This window comes from Vanessa atalanta, chromosome 20 (genome assembly GCF_905147765.1).
Source record: "Vanessa atalanta chromosome 20, ilVanAtal1.2, whole genome shotgun sequence".
NCBI classification, from domain to species: Eukaryota; Metazoa; Arthropoda; class Insecta; order Lepidoptera; family Nymphalidae; genus Vanessa; species Vanessa atalanta.
In genome coordinates this window covers 7,944,673-7,960,533 of record NC_061890.1, presented here as the reverse complement: position 1 = coordinate 7,960,533, position 15,861 = coordinate 7,944,673, and the positions used below count along the sequence as shown (strand labels likewise).

The 15,861-nt window shown below is 34.7% G+C and overlaps 1 protein-coding gene across 1 annotated transcript in view; it reads left to right on the top strand.

The window, feature by feature from the left end:
• The window catches only part of LOC125072159 (rabphilin-3A), a 56,841-nt gene that overhangs the window by 10,446 nt on the left and 30,534 nt on the right, over window positions 1–15,861 (top strand). Inside the window, exons 2-4 of the mRNA XM_047682695.1 lie at window positions 5,717–5,862; window positions 10,086–10,230; window positions 10,993–11,161. Coding sequence (XP_047538651.1) covers window positions 5,717–5,862; window positions 10,086–10,230; window positions 10,993–11,161 — 460 coding nt within the window. The remainder of the gene's footprint in view (window positions 1–5,716; window positions 5,863–10,085; window positions 10,231–10,992; window positions 11,162–15,861) is intronic.

The following is a 15,861-nucleotide window of genomic DNA, read 5'->3' as shown; positions in this document are numbered from 1 at the left end:
TATTTGTTTAATCTAATATAAACTTTTTAATTATTAATTTTTAGCCATATCTATACTAAAATTCTGCAGATATTTTTAACTTTGCCGATCCATACATTCCAAAAAATTGCTAAAAAAAGATATTAATAAATAAAGTATATCTTTCAACACAGAATAATATAGATAATAAAAAAGATTGGATCTAATTAATTGTGACTTTTAGGCAGGATATTTCATATATACATATTTGTATTTAACTAACATAACGTATTACAAATGTTGGAAAAGAGTAACTAATGAGTTACATTCGGTAAAATAAACACTAAATATTTTATAAGACATTTAAAACGAAACTATTTCTAAAATATACGATAGAATCCCAGGAATATTTACGACATCAAAATCAGAAAAGACTTAAAATTATTCCCCGTCGAATGCACATTTCATTATACACACAAAAATTAATTCCGTTTATGTAAACTTGTTGAGCTCTGTGTCTTGAGTATGAAGCATTGAGAATTTGTAAAACTTAATCAAAACAAGAGCATATGTTCTGTTTAAATTTCAAGACATTGAATTGAAGTTAAACAATACAACAACAAACTACTACATACAAGTTTCTCTTGCGAGCGAGCAAGAACTGTACTAAGCTTCTTGGTTTCCTACGAATATATTATTTTTTGGGTTCCGTACCGAAAAGGTTAAACCATATTAATAAGACTCCGCTGTCCGTCCTTCCGTCTGTCCGTCTGTCGCCAGTTTGTATCTCTTGAACTTTGTTAATGACACTTGAAATTTATACAGATGTTGCCGCTATAACAACAAATATATAAAACACAATAAAATAAATATTTAAATGGGGCTTCCATATAACAGACATGATTTTTCTGTCGTTTTTATAGATAATGGATGGTATATATGATAACCCTTCGTCCACGAGTCTAACTCGCACTTGATCGGTATTCTAATAATATACGACCTCAGTATGTAATTATTCCGCCATTTTCATTTCAAATTGAAAAGTAATTTAATTTATAATATAGTAGGTAAGTAAAATTTTGGCATATCTATAAAAAAATCACCATTATTCGTATTCCATGTAATCTTTTTGGGCTATTGTCGATGTTATACACTGAATCTAATAAAATATACAACGTAAGAACTTACTATGTAATTTATTAACGTTTTAAAACGTTATCAGAATCATTAATTTTGTCGCGTTTTATAGTTTTACATGCGGACTGACAAATGGGCCACCTAATATGGTAAGGTACCACAGCCCATATAAACAGGCGCTGTAAGAAATATTAACCGTTCCTTACATAGTCAATGTGCCACCAACCATGGAAACTAAGATGTTATGTTATGTACCTTAACTAATTCCTTCTTTCCAAGTCAAGATTTATACAGTAACTATTTTTAATTCATATTTGTATATATTTGAGCACTTAATGTTATCAATTCTTATGTTAATAAATTTAGTATTATTTAATAAGACTCTTTCATACCGCACAACAGTACTAAGTATTAAGATCAGTAACTCTTGCCTTAGAAAAATGACCAGAGCAGCTAAAGACAAGTGGTGGCAAGAAAAGTCACTCTACCTGCAGATGTTATCTGATACCAATCAACTTGGTGCTTTCTATGACGAGATCAGAAAGCTCACGCGGCCGGCAAATCACAGCTCAGTACCATTGAAATCAGCTGACGGTATTCCACTCACCAATAGAGATGATGTGATGAATCGCTGGGCAGAGCACTTCAAACAACTCCTTAACGTCGATCGTTCTCCTGACTTAAATTACATAAATTCTCTTCCTAAAAACCCGTTAAATGATGAACTTCTAAGACCGCCATCATTAGAAGAAACTGTCCTGGCAATAAAACAACAACGGAACAAGAGAGCAGCAGGCATTGATAACATCAGCGGAGAAATTCTCAAATATGGAGGTGAGAATTTGCATATTACTCTCTGGAAATTATTTATGCGCATGTGGGAGGAGGAACAGGTACCGGAGTGTTTCAGGGTTTCTCGCATATGCTCTCTGTACAAGAATAAGGGTGATCGCACCGACTGCAATTCTTACAGAGGCATATCACTTTTATCTACCCCAGGTAAAATTTTTGCGAGAATAGTCCTGAACCGCTTGTTACCTGTATCCGAATCAATTCTTCCAGAGACCCAGTTTGGTTTCCGACCAGAAAGAGGGACATGCGAAGCCATCTTCTCAGTACGTCAACTTGCTGAGAAGAGTAGAGAACAGGGTCGACAAATGTTTCTGTGCTTTGTTGACCTTGAAAAAGCGTTTGACAGTGTTCCCCGAGACGCTCTTTGGATAGTGCTGTCTAAACTGGGATGTCCGGATAAATTTGTCAGGCTTTTACGACTACTACACGATAATATGACATGTTGCGTTACAGCAAACGGAGTGCAATCAGAATATTTCTCTGTCAACTGTGGTGTTAAGCAAGGATGCGTTCTGGCACCAACCCTGTTTGCATTATACTTCGCAGTTGTAGTTCGTGAGGCTCTCAAACATTTGTCCGAGGGGATTCGCATTCGATTCCGCACAACGGGTGGGCTCTTTAACTTGTCTCGACTCAAAGCCTCCACCAAAGTCTCTTTTACCGTCATCTCAGAGATTATGTACGCCGACGATCTCTGCTTCGTAGCTGACACTACTGCGGGCCTGCAAAACCTTATTACAGGCCTGGACAACGCTTGCACTAAATTTGGTCTTAAAATTAATGTCAAGAAGACAGAAGTGATGACCATGGGTGCTCATATATCACCAAGTGTATCGATTGGGGCAGAGGGTTTAAAGCATGTTGATAAATTCAAATACCTTGGTAGTACAATAACATCAAAATGTGACCTGGATGCAGAAATAAATAACAGGATTGGCGCTGCAGCTGCAGCTTATGGTAAATTACGTACCAGGGTATTTCGATCACATGATTTGAAGCTTATGACTAAAATCGGTGTCTATATGTCTGTAGTGTTGCCTAACCTACTATACTCGTGTGAAACCTGGGTACTATACCGCAAGCACATTCGTACACTCGACAGATTTCACCTCAAGTGCCTCCGGGACATCATGAACATCAGATGGTCAGATTGTGTAAGGAACACAAATGTGCTAAGGAAAGCAAATGTCGGAGGTATTGAGATGTATCTGATGAGGCGACAGCTCCGTTGGTGCGGACATGTATCGCGTATGCCGGAAAGTAGGGTGGCGAAACGCATCCTCTACTCAGAACTCCAGTACGGTAAACGTAAACGTGGTGGCCAGTACCTTAGATACAAGGATGTTCTGAAAAGACATATGAAACGGTGCAAAATAGAGCCATCTGAGTGGGAAGATAAAGCAGCTGAACGTACAGAGTGGAGGCGGCAAGTTAACGTTCAAGTGAATAAATTCGAGGTTGAACGTTGCCTAGACCTTAACAAGAAGAGAGATGAGTTAAAGGCCCGACCACCAGCTGCCATAGTCTTTAACTACGATGACGGGGTTTTAACATGCCCGAAATGCGGTCGTACCCTTATTAACAAGATTGGGTACATAAGTCATATTAGAGCGCATCAGAGAGCAGAACAACGGAGCTCTCACATTACATAAAGTAACTTTTACTTTTATGTAATTTCTTACTATATTTGTCTAGAATAACAGTCGCTGTAGCCGAAACCGGCCAGGAGACACACACACACACACACTAAGTATTGCTTTTTGTCGATAGAATATCTGATGAGTGCATAAAAAAGATTGCAAGCTTTTACCACCAAGAAGACGTAGAGTTTCCGTCACACGTTTTTCACTGACAGATTTATATGATAGTTAGACTTATAGGTGGGTTTTATTGGATATAATGGGCACATTTATCGTCCCGGCAAATGTGTCAGGTGTATCGGTGCTCGTGTTTCAATAGCTATTCATATTCACAATTGTAGAATCTGATAATATTATCGGTTACGACAAATTTATCGGTAATCCGATTATTTTCTTGCTTGAATTAAAATTAGTACCATTCGATATTTTATAGCATCTATCAATGATTTCCCGATTTTTATCACAGCTACTTGCGTATACCCTGTATATGTTTAAACGTCCGCCATTTGACAGTGATCAAAAAGTGTGCGCGTAAAAACACTTGTTTAACAATAGAGTACGAAATAAATATCTAAGTTTTATTCGAAACATCTAAACAAGCATTTAAACAACATATTACTAGATACCTACGTAGCAATTAATCGATTATATTTTTATATTAAAATTATATACAGGGTGTATATACTTTTGTAGATATTACTGTTTTGAGTATCAATGATCAACAAGTAGGTATACTATATCTACAATAAGAGCTACCAGTAATACGACTCCGTGTAGGTCTCTGTAAGTTTAAACAGTGAGTCCATGTAAAAAATGGCATAAATGTAGTATTGGTTGGCAACGCAATAATGGCGTTAGAAGTACTAGAAGTATTTCCTACAGAATCAGTGTCTATTGGAAACCCTTAAGGATTCCAAATTAAAATTAAAAAAAAAGAAAGCTAAACCTAATATTAATAACTCAAAACTCAGAAAACATTCGAAGACAAATTAATTGTTAATATGAATTAGTGTTTTTTCCTCGTCCCGTGCTTATTGATTGTGACAAGATAAAGCCCCGCTCTCCGAAGGGTAGATATCCAACTCCAATAATGTAAGCGTAATCGATGTAATCTCTGATTACCTGAAACCTGTTTATCTAAATTCAACACATCCTGAACTGATAAAAGTTTATAATTTTATTTTTTGCAAAGTAATGTATTCTAATACGCATTAGAATGGACAAGCTAAAAACGCTGTGATGAACTTAGTTCGTTTACGGAATTCTTATGTAATTAATTTTAAAATCAATGTTATCAATATCAATGTAAATACTCTCAGGGAAAAACTTTAATGACGTTGATAAGTTTTAATAAGTTAATCAGTTCATCGTTCAGTAAGATCTAATGATTTGCATCGAAGGCTTAGGTTAGTTTTGGTAAAATAATTCGTAGTGTTATCGTCATTAAATAAACGAGATAGTTTTTAAATATATATATATATATAAGCAGCCTGTAAATTTTCCCACTGCTGGGATAAAGGCCTCCTCTCCTTTGAGGAGAAGGTTTTGGAGCTTATTACACCACGCAGCTCCAATGCGGGTTGGCGGAATACACATGTGGCAGGTTTCCTCACGATGTTTCCCTTCCCCCCCGAGCACGATATGAATTATAAACACAAATTAAGCACATGAAAATTCAGCCTGTCTGGGTTTGAACCCGAAATCATCGGTTAAGATGCACGCGTTCTAACCACTGGGCCATCTCGGCACTAAATATAATTTATTAATATGAAATAATAAAGGTTTTTCTAGATATAACAGATATTGTCTTGATCTTTTTTTTCCATTCCAAGAAACAGCAAAGAATAAAAATATCCTTTCCATTTATTTCCCGCAAGTAAATATACATGAAAATACTTTTATTTTTTTTGTAGGTGAACATACATTTCGATATATTCGATATTTAAAAATAGTTTCAAAATATTTAATTGGCAGTGACAGCATTAAATATTAAAGCTGAAGGTATTAACGAACAATAAAAGAATAACCTTTTCTAACTACACGCTGAGTTCCATTTCCCGTATGACCATTTAGCTTAGATTTGACCTTCCTAATGTAATAGTTTAAGCCAAGGTTACATAAATACGCAGGCTCCGTACGGGATGGAGCGCTGCCCGGAGCGAGCCCCCGCTGTCGAAAAGCGAACGAGAGGCAATAGCAGCTGTTGTCAAGCGAGCTGAAAAAGTGGATGAAGTCGAAGCTCGACGCGTCGGCCGACTTGTTGCCAGACTTGAAGGTAAGTTCCAAAAACTTATGTACTCCTAGTATTCGCTCTGATTATACGTATAGTATATAATTATAGTCATAGTTCAGATTTATAGTAAAGAGTAGCAGCCTGCAAACGTCCCACTGCTGTGCGGAGGCTTCCTCTCCCTTTGATGAGGTTTTGAGTTAATTTCGCCACGCTGCTCCATTGCGGTTTGGTGGATACACATGAAAGAATTTTATTAATTGTAGGCTCATGATGTTTTCCATCAACGCCGAGCACTAAATCAATTCTTAACACAAATTATGTGACGTGTGGCATTTGTCTGGGTTGGGTTCAAAGCAGACCCAGACAAACACCATAGAATTGACACACAGACATCGGTTAAGATGCACGCATTCCAATATTTAATTTTTTTGTAATTTCAATTTGTTCACTAAAATGAAACCACTGAAAGTATATGTAAGATGCCTCAAATCTGTTTTTCATTAGTGGATAAAATATATATTTTTATCTTGACATATAAAATATAATATAATACTAATAAAACATTGACGAGCGATATTTATTGAAAATCTGTGGAGCTCTTCTTTAACGAAGTCGAAACTCATTGTAGAAATAAAACATACAATGTACTTATATAATATATTCAACTAAGCTTATTTACACCATTGAAATAATTGACATAATTAAAACTATCAATGGTTCCACCGGGAAGAACCCTTAAGAAAACTAGTTACTCTTTTATATCAAAGATTATTAAAACTATTATATTGAAGGTCATACATACAAAGATTTTAATGACCTTCACACAATCAAAATCAAAACCAAAACATACTCTATTCAAGAAGGATTTTACAAGCACTTTTCAATCGATATTTTACAGATCTGTATTAAGTAAGCTTACCACCTGTTCGAATTGTAGAAGATCCGGCAAGAAACTCAGTAGTTACTCTTTTTCAATATTTGAGATTAATTATGTTGGTATCAAAACATTTTTTTTAATTTATAAGAGGAAGATGTACATGCTACCATCATAATAAACTCATTTTAATTCGATATTTAATAAAAACTAAACTTCATAAATAAATGTCGGAAGCTTATTTTTATTTATACCGTAAACAGTCATTTTTTAAATTCACCCTTAATATTTCTCATTTCAATTGACAACTCGGGAAATCGAGGGCATTTGAAACGTGCAAACAAAGCCTTTTGAAAATCTACTTCAATTTATATTTATAATTCAGTCTGCCATTTAGAATTTATTTTGAGTAATAAATACTATAAATCTAATGACTTACGTGCTATGAGTTATTTAAAAAATATGTATATATCATGTGAAGTACCTATATAGCTGTGGTGACCCAGTGGGTCGAACCTGTGCATCTTAACCGATAATTGCGGGTTCAAACGCAAGCAAGCATCATCTAGTTCTCGGCGGCTAAGGAAAACATCGTTTGGGAACCTGCATGTGATTAATTTCAATGAAATTCTGCCACATGTATATCTGCCAAACCCCAAAGATGAACGTGGTGGTATAAGCTGCAAACCTTATCCTCAAATGGAGAGAAAATCTTAGCAATGCGACAGGCTGTAACTTACTTTTAATTTACCATTTACTTTTACTTGGTGGTAGGGATTTGTGCTATCCCGTCGGGGTAGGGACCACCCACTCATCAGATGTTCTTATTCATTTATTTATTTAATTTATTTACTTATTCATCGGTAAACGAAGAGAATAAAATCAGAATATACATTAAAATTACCGACTTTTTGTTTGAGTTAAATTACGTTCCTAAGCATGCGTACAGTTTTTTTTATAAAACAGTAAATATACAAATAGAATGTAACATTAATACTTAATTTAACCAAATAACATTGAACATTTCTAACTATTAAACTAATAAAAATACATTCATCCATTTGAATTATTAGACTAAGATAATAAATTAAATCAAATCATATAATCATAAAATAATAGAATTATCTAAAAAAGAATAAATATATATTTTTCTTATTATATTCTACCGTCAAACAGCAATACCCAGTATTGTTGTGTTCCGGTTCGAAGGTTGAGTGAGCCAGTGTACACAGGCACAAGGGACGTAACATTTTAGTTCCCCAGGTTGGTGGTAGGTAGGTATGGTTAATATTGATTAACGCCATTGTCAATGGGTGGTGGTGACCACTTACCAACACGTGGACCATTTACTTTATATAATATATATATATATATAACTTAGTAGGTATGCGCTGGTTTTAGGGGGAGTAAAATAAAGCCGCTTATGGATTAATTTTTTCATCGCATCGCATCCTCCAATATCATCAGCTTATTTTTTCGCTCCAACAGCCCGTATAAATGAGTTCACTTATGGTAAAACTTTATGCAAAATAGTCTCGGTAGCAGCCGTTCATTAGAACAAGGGAAAAACTATCATCCCTCCCATGGCTCTCGACATTTACATGTTTCTTACAGAACCCAACACCCATGGGAAATAATAACTATTTACGATCGAATGGAATGAATTTACATATACACTAACACTAACACAAAATTAAAAGGTAAAAAATATAATAATTAAAAAAAAAAATATTTAAATATCGAATACGGTAACGTTGATTTGAAATGAAAATGAATATTAAGTTTATATGTTATCTAAAATAACCTCAATAAAATAGTATGATGGTCAATAAAAATATTGCATATAGAAACAAATTATCGCATATTTACTCGCCAATACGTCAATTCTGCGTGATCGATAGCTACTATCTCGTTGCTCAGTCCATCATCGACGAGATCGAACTTTTGTTTTTCAAAGCATGATTAGTAAATGGACCACATGGTGTGTGTTTTAATCAAAATCGGTAATCATTTCGCAGTAAATTTTTTATCAGAATTAATTATACTTATTTATTGATTGTCAATAAATCTACCGCGAGATGATCCAGTGGCTAGAAACCCAGGCAAGCACCACCGAATTTTCATGTGCTTAATTTGCGGCGGAGAAGGAAAACATCGTGAGGAAACCTGGATGAGTCCAATTTCAACGAAATTCTATCACATGTGTAACCAACCCGCATTGGGGCAGCGTGGGGGAATATACTCCAAGACCTTTGATTCAAAGGGAGAGGAGGCCTTAGCCCAGCAGTGTGAAATTTACAGACTGTTAATACCTAAAACTGGTTGCTAAAGAAACACGTCAAGTTTAGAAGAACCGGCGGAAGAAATTCAGCGGGATTATTCTTTTTATTTTCAAACCATCTGTACTTACAATGCAATGTATCATATTACTATATGAGACCTGGAGTTCCCAATGTTATTGTCATCTAAGAATTTATTAGTTTTATAATAAACTTTAACACGCTTTAACTTTAATTATGTTTTTTTTTTTAATTTCATAATTGAACATTTATGAACATTTTCTAAATGCATTTGTAGACAAGCTTTTATACAAGTAAACTAAGTTATTAAAAGAATTTCTACAGCGAATAATATTTACAATTTTCTAACGTTTTATGAAGAAAATTCTAGAATGTGTAATAAAATATAAAATTGATCAAAAGAATTTCATAATTAAGGAGAGTGAAGATAAATAACGAATAATATATTATCATATATTTATTAGCCATTTTCATTCCATTACTCTAGGCAAGGGAAGCTAGACTTTTGCAAAATATAATAATAATTAGCTACTTAGTACGGTTCCACAGGAGTAAAATATCCGACGATCCCTGGGGGGATCCAAGAGGGGGATCGACGGTAACCTGGTAGCCGTCCGTATGAGAAGTCAACAGAAGGTCCAACAAGAAATATGTATGATCCTCCACATCCAGTATTCGCGTTTGCGAGTTGTGTCAAATCATATGCTGTCAAGGACAGATCTACCGTATGATCGGTAATACGTGATCCAAGCCATTCGGCATGATGGGCATTAAAAGTATGCTACGTGGCACTACCACTAACAGTTTGCATAAAACTCTTGAATATCGCAATGCGTGTATGCGTAACCTCTATTTTATCTCCCAGCCAGCATTATTTTTTAACAATAATCGCAATTTTCAACCAGTTTCCACAAAACCTCAATCAATTATAAACTTAAGCCCTCGTCACGAATCACTCTGTCCTTTGGCAAAAATCGTATGAAAATTCGGTAGTTATTGAGTTTATCGGACTCAGATATCCGCGGCCGCGATTGGTTGTAATGTTAAGTGTTTTGTAAAAAAATATAGTTTTTTTTTAATTTTTATTATAGGCATGCGTCGTTCGGCACAAGGTCCAGCGCCTCGAACTTGTCTTCTATGTGGCGAGACGTCACGATTACTGGCTCCATTGCGCACGTGCGCTATATGCAGAAATTCAGCTTGCCCTAAATGTGTCATTGACACGCCTCCACATAGGTAAGTATCTACTTATAATTATGTTAGTTTTGATATGAAAACTTTTACGATTACATATATGTACATGTATGATTAATTTAATACCTTAATCAGTCCTATGGATAACAAAGATATAGGTAGTTATTCTAAATAAACATTTTATTTTATGTTTTAAATAATTAATCATAAAATAAGATTCCTGTTTTACGAAACAAAAAGTTAATAGTATATATACTACGAAAGTTTGTAAATACGCCACTGTTATTTAACCACTTATGTGATGGTTCACCGAAAATAAGGCCACGAAATATGTCAACGACACGTTATGTTTTCGATATTTTATTACAGTCTGTAAATGAGCTAAGGTCTCCTCCCACTTTTTGGAGCCTAGCACGCTGCTCCAATGCGTTTGTTATAGTGTGGTCCGGTTGTCCATGTAGGTTTGCTTACCAAGTTTTCATTCTAAATTATAAGATACACGCGTGAACCATTGGGCCATCTCGGCCCTTCGTTCATTTATATATATATTTTGATAGTCTTTAATTATAATATATATATATATATATATATGATTATGTGTGTATTATTGAGCTTTAGTTATGCCTAGTTTATTATTATAATTTAGTGAGCGATAAGACCGCCTTTGCGCACAATTTGTCAAATATTTTTTTTAATTTCTCTTATGTACTTAGGTGTTGTGCAATAAAGTATATACTCATTATATTTAGCACATATAAGTTTTAAATATCTTTATATATATAATCTCGATTTTTTTTTCAACAGATCGTCTATTTATTCAAGAGAACAATACACGTGCATCCTATGCGCTGAGACACGTGAAATGTGGAAGAAATCCGGCGCTTGGTTCTTTAAATCGCTGCCCAAGTACATAATGCCTGATAAGAAAATAACAGGACGATACAATGATACCGAACTGGCGAAAACATTGCAGGTGAGGTATTATAAGTTTATTGTCGATTTCAGTGTTATTTTTATCGCTGTTACGAGAAGAAAACAAATAGTACACCGTTTGGGTCGCAACGCAAGCACTAAGACGTAACGACGTTTGTACAACTTGACTCCACTTCCATGAGCACGTGTTCATCTGACCTAGTTTCATCGTAAATATAAATATTCATATAATTTTCGTACTACATCAATTAATGTAGTACAAAACGTGTTGCTGATGATGATATAAGAGGAGGGGAATATTCACAATTGTTTTGCAAATATTAGTCCAAGAATTATAGACTTTAGTCAAACAAAACATCGTTATAATTTGAAATATGTCCAAAAACTCTTCTAAATTTTCATCTCATTGCGAGCGTTTTCCGACATCTTGATCTTCTACAAATTAAATATATAAAGACTGTTGCTTTAGGAAATTATATTCTATAAGATATTGAAATCGTACTAATTAGATGTAGCTTTCCTCAGGATATTTTTGATAGTCTTATAATATGAATATATTGTATAATATATGATTACAACGTATAGTCTCGGATGTCGCTCCACACCCAATCTTAATATTAAAATATAATAAACTCTTTAACGGCCAAACGGGCCGTTAAAGAGTGACATCAGGGCTGGATTTAGGGGGGACTACTGGTACAATAGCCTTGGGGCCTTCATAATAGAGGTTTCGACCAGTTTAGATATCTAGATATAATCAAATTATAGTAATAGCAATATATAATATTGCTGTTTAAAAGTTACCGATAATAATAGTAAATACATTATAAATAAACCTTTTGATAGAAATTAATTTATAACAATAACCAATTCTCTGTTGCCCCAGTCCTCGAGACCTCGAGACAGGCAGAGTTACATTCGCATTTATAATATTTGTATAGATTATTTAAGTATTTATATACTTAAATAATCTAAACTAATATTGTATTATACGACGGACAATTGCTGTGATGGAATTACAATTTCGAAAAGTTGCAATTCTGTAAAATCTCTGTTGTGTTTACGTCCTTCGCGTTGACAGCATCGAATGACATTCAATTAAATTCGACATGCTCGACAGCTTACTCGTATATTTTAGGTTAATATATAAAGCCTATTCCAACCACAAGATAAGTTTACATGGTAGGGCTTTGTGCAAGCACGTCTGGGTAGGTACCACCCATTCATCAGATATTCTACCGCTAAACAACAGTACTCAGTATTGTTGTGTTCCGGTTTGTAGGGTGACTGAGCCAGTGTAACTACAGGCACAAGGGTCATAACATCTTAGTTCCCAAAGTTGGTGGCGCATTGGCGATGTAAGGAATGGTTAAAATTTCTTACAGCGCCCTTGTCTATGGTCAGGTGGTATGCTCGTCCAAAAAAATTTAAAGACTAAACATCTTTGACATTGAATTAACGCAATATTTACAGATATATATTAAAGATATATTAATCAAGAACTGTTTGTATTATATTAAAGTAGACGTATTAGCAAATCGCACGTAATAAGTAAAGTTAAGGATTGTTTATCTTCTACTGCTTCTTCGATTGGAATATCTTTAGCTTTGGTGTGATATATGGAATGTTTATTATTTCTTATACGCGTCACCAATGCCTCACTAACCTCGGGAACTAAAATGTTATGTCAATTGTTCCTGTAGTTACACTGGCACACTTACAGTTCAACCCGGAAAACAACAATAATAAGTATTGCTGTTCAAATCAAATCAATTTTATTTAAGTAAACTTCATAATGAAGCGTTTTTGAATCATTAGCAGCCTATAAATTTTCCCACTACTGGGCTTAAGGCCTACTCTCCCTTTGAGGAGAAGGTTTGGAGCATATTCCACCACGCTGCTCCAATGCGGGTTGGTGGAATACACATGTGGCAGAAATTCATTGAAATTAGACACATGCAGGTTTCCTCACGATGTTTTCCTTCACCGCCGAGCACTAGATGAATTATAAACACAAATTAAGCACATGAAAATTCAGTGGTGCCTGGGTTTGAACCCGAAATCATCGGTTAAGATGCACGCGTTCTAACCACTGGTCCATCTCGGTTTTTGAATCGTCGATATTTAAATACTACCACCGTTTCTGAAAGCAGCCTCTAGCGAGAAAAAACGGCATGAAACTTGCATAGTTGCTCTTTTCTAATAAACAGTTTTACAATGCTATTTTTAAAAATAATTACTGTCCTGTGATGGACCCCGAGCCTAAAGTCATGCGTTTTTTTCTAAAAAGTATTATTTTTATGAATAATAAGATTTATTTATTAATTTCGTCTTAATAAACTTTTTAAATTTAATAAATGGTAAATCGATTATATTTCCCGGTATCTTATTATATATGCGTATACCATTGCCTAAAAACGTTCTCTGTACCGTATGCAAACGAAAAGCAGTTTATTATTATTTCTTGTATGATTAGTATGTATATCAGCTTTTATGGAATATTTTTGTATATTCTTCTGTATAACATTATATTATCAGAAATATATTGTTCGGCAGTAGCATATCGATGAGTGGTTGTTACCAATATAAACGGGCTTGCACGAAGCCAATAATTTTTGGGCTACTCAACGATAGCTCTCTTGGATTTCTTGCGAGAATGAAATGCAAGGCAATACAATCAAAAAAATCCTACTGATCAACTCATTAGCCCTTTAGTATCAACCACTATTTGGTTCTCTGATTGATTAGCTAACGTTCGCAACTCTGAACCAAACAAACTCTTTCTGAATGACTTGGATAAACTTTTTAACACTCGTATTCCGCTTTGTTCTCCGAAAATACGACCAAACTTAACCGATCTAATCGTCTCATTACCAGTACCAAACTAAACAATAATCTCTCGCATAATTTCCCTCTTGATTTACTTTCCCCATTGAGTTGGGTCCATCCGCTTTGTTCTTATTTTTCTTTTTATAACAAACATGTGTGTTCACTTTTGATATAATTATATATAACCTTGTTTATTGTTTGTATATCAGCTCATTTTATTGTTATGTTTATTTAATTTATTCTTGTTGTGGAATATTTGCGTCATATATTATCTCTTTAATTTAGGCAGGTAGTGAAATGCCTTTTGGAATTATGTTTGCTTTCGCATAATTCGTGCAAACAAGTAAATAAATATTTGGCCAGATAATGGTCGAATAACTCGGCATTAGTTATGTTCTGATAAAATATCTATGTTGTAATTACAATAATATTTTTGTTTGAAAATTATTCTGTATTCAAATACGAATAAATCTAGTCAATGTTTGCCAGTTTTTTATTTTTCCTAAAGTATGGCAAATATTTATCAAACAAATATATAGCAAGGGAATATTCCCTTCCACTTATCTTTCGAACATGAGAGTGAACAAACAAACAGAAAAAAAACTACACAAAATTGTAACAAACTAACAAAACGTTACTTCAAAACACAGACTGACAGAACACTCCCGTAAAATATGTGGAAATTCCGGGCAAAGTGATGAGCACTCCGCGATGCTTTTCAGTTGAGATCCACATATTCTATCTGCTGGACCATCTCAGCTTAAAGATACTTGTGTATACTTCTTTTTATCCTTATAAATTTCTTCTTAAATAATTATAAGTTTTACAAAGTAAACAATTTAACTAGCTGTTCGTAGTTCGTTTGCTGCCGTGAGCGTTAAAGTGATCAATGGCGTAAACAGTCTTTCGGGTCGTGAAACAGTTGTGCAGTAGGATATTCATCTTTGCAAACATTTTAAAACTTCTATGAGAGCCCTTCTCGTAAAAAAAGGTTAGAAATAAATCGTTGTAGCTCTTGACGCTACATGTAACCATGTTTGTTGCATTGCCATTGTTACACAACTAGACGTAAAGTAGACTACTTGATAGTTGGGCTTACCGTACCACCCACTCATCAGATATTCTACCGCCAAACTGCAGTACTCAGTATTGTCGTGTTACAGTTTGAAGGGTGAGTAAGCCAGTGTAACTATAGGCACAAAGGACGTAACATCTTAGTTCCCAAGGTTGGTGGCACATTGGTAATGTAAGGAATGATTAATATTTCTCACAACGCCATTGTCTATGGGCGGTGTTGACCACTTACCATCAGGTGGCCCATTTGCTCGTCTGCCAACCGATATTATAAAAACAAAAAAAAATTGAATGATATCTTCTAGATGCAAAATGAAAATTTTCAATTTGGCCTGTAATTTCCAGAAAGCAGCGATTAAAAAACAAATAAACTTAACAGCATTATTGTATTGTACTATGTCCATGATGCTCAATGGGGTCTTAGTCGAACGTCGTGGGGGCCTATTGGTTCATGAATGGAATAAAAATTTATTCAATTAGATAAAAATAAAAGATTATGTACTTTTTCCCTCTTTGGGGAAGTGTCTCAGGCTTGAAAAAAATTACATTTAAATACTCGAGCGTGTCAGATATTCATAGTTTAGATGCTCCGACGAGCCTCTAAAAACAAAATTAAGATAATCGGGCAGCTTGCATTATGGGGACCATACGAAAAGTTAGAAAATAAAGAAAAATCGGGCACGATATTCAGATTCATGTAAAGCGAATCCCTAAAATGCTCCCATTCCAAAGACTCGGAATTGACGCAATTTTGTGGTGAAATTTTTGAAAAAGGCAAAATAGTGTCCGTATTGAATGAAAGTACTACCTGATAGATTTTTATACAGTTCAGTTTAT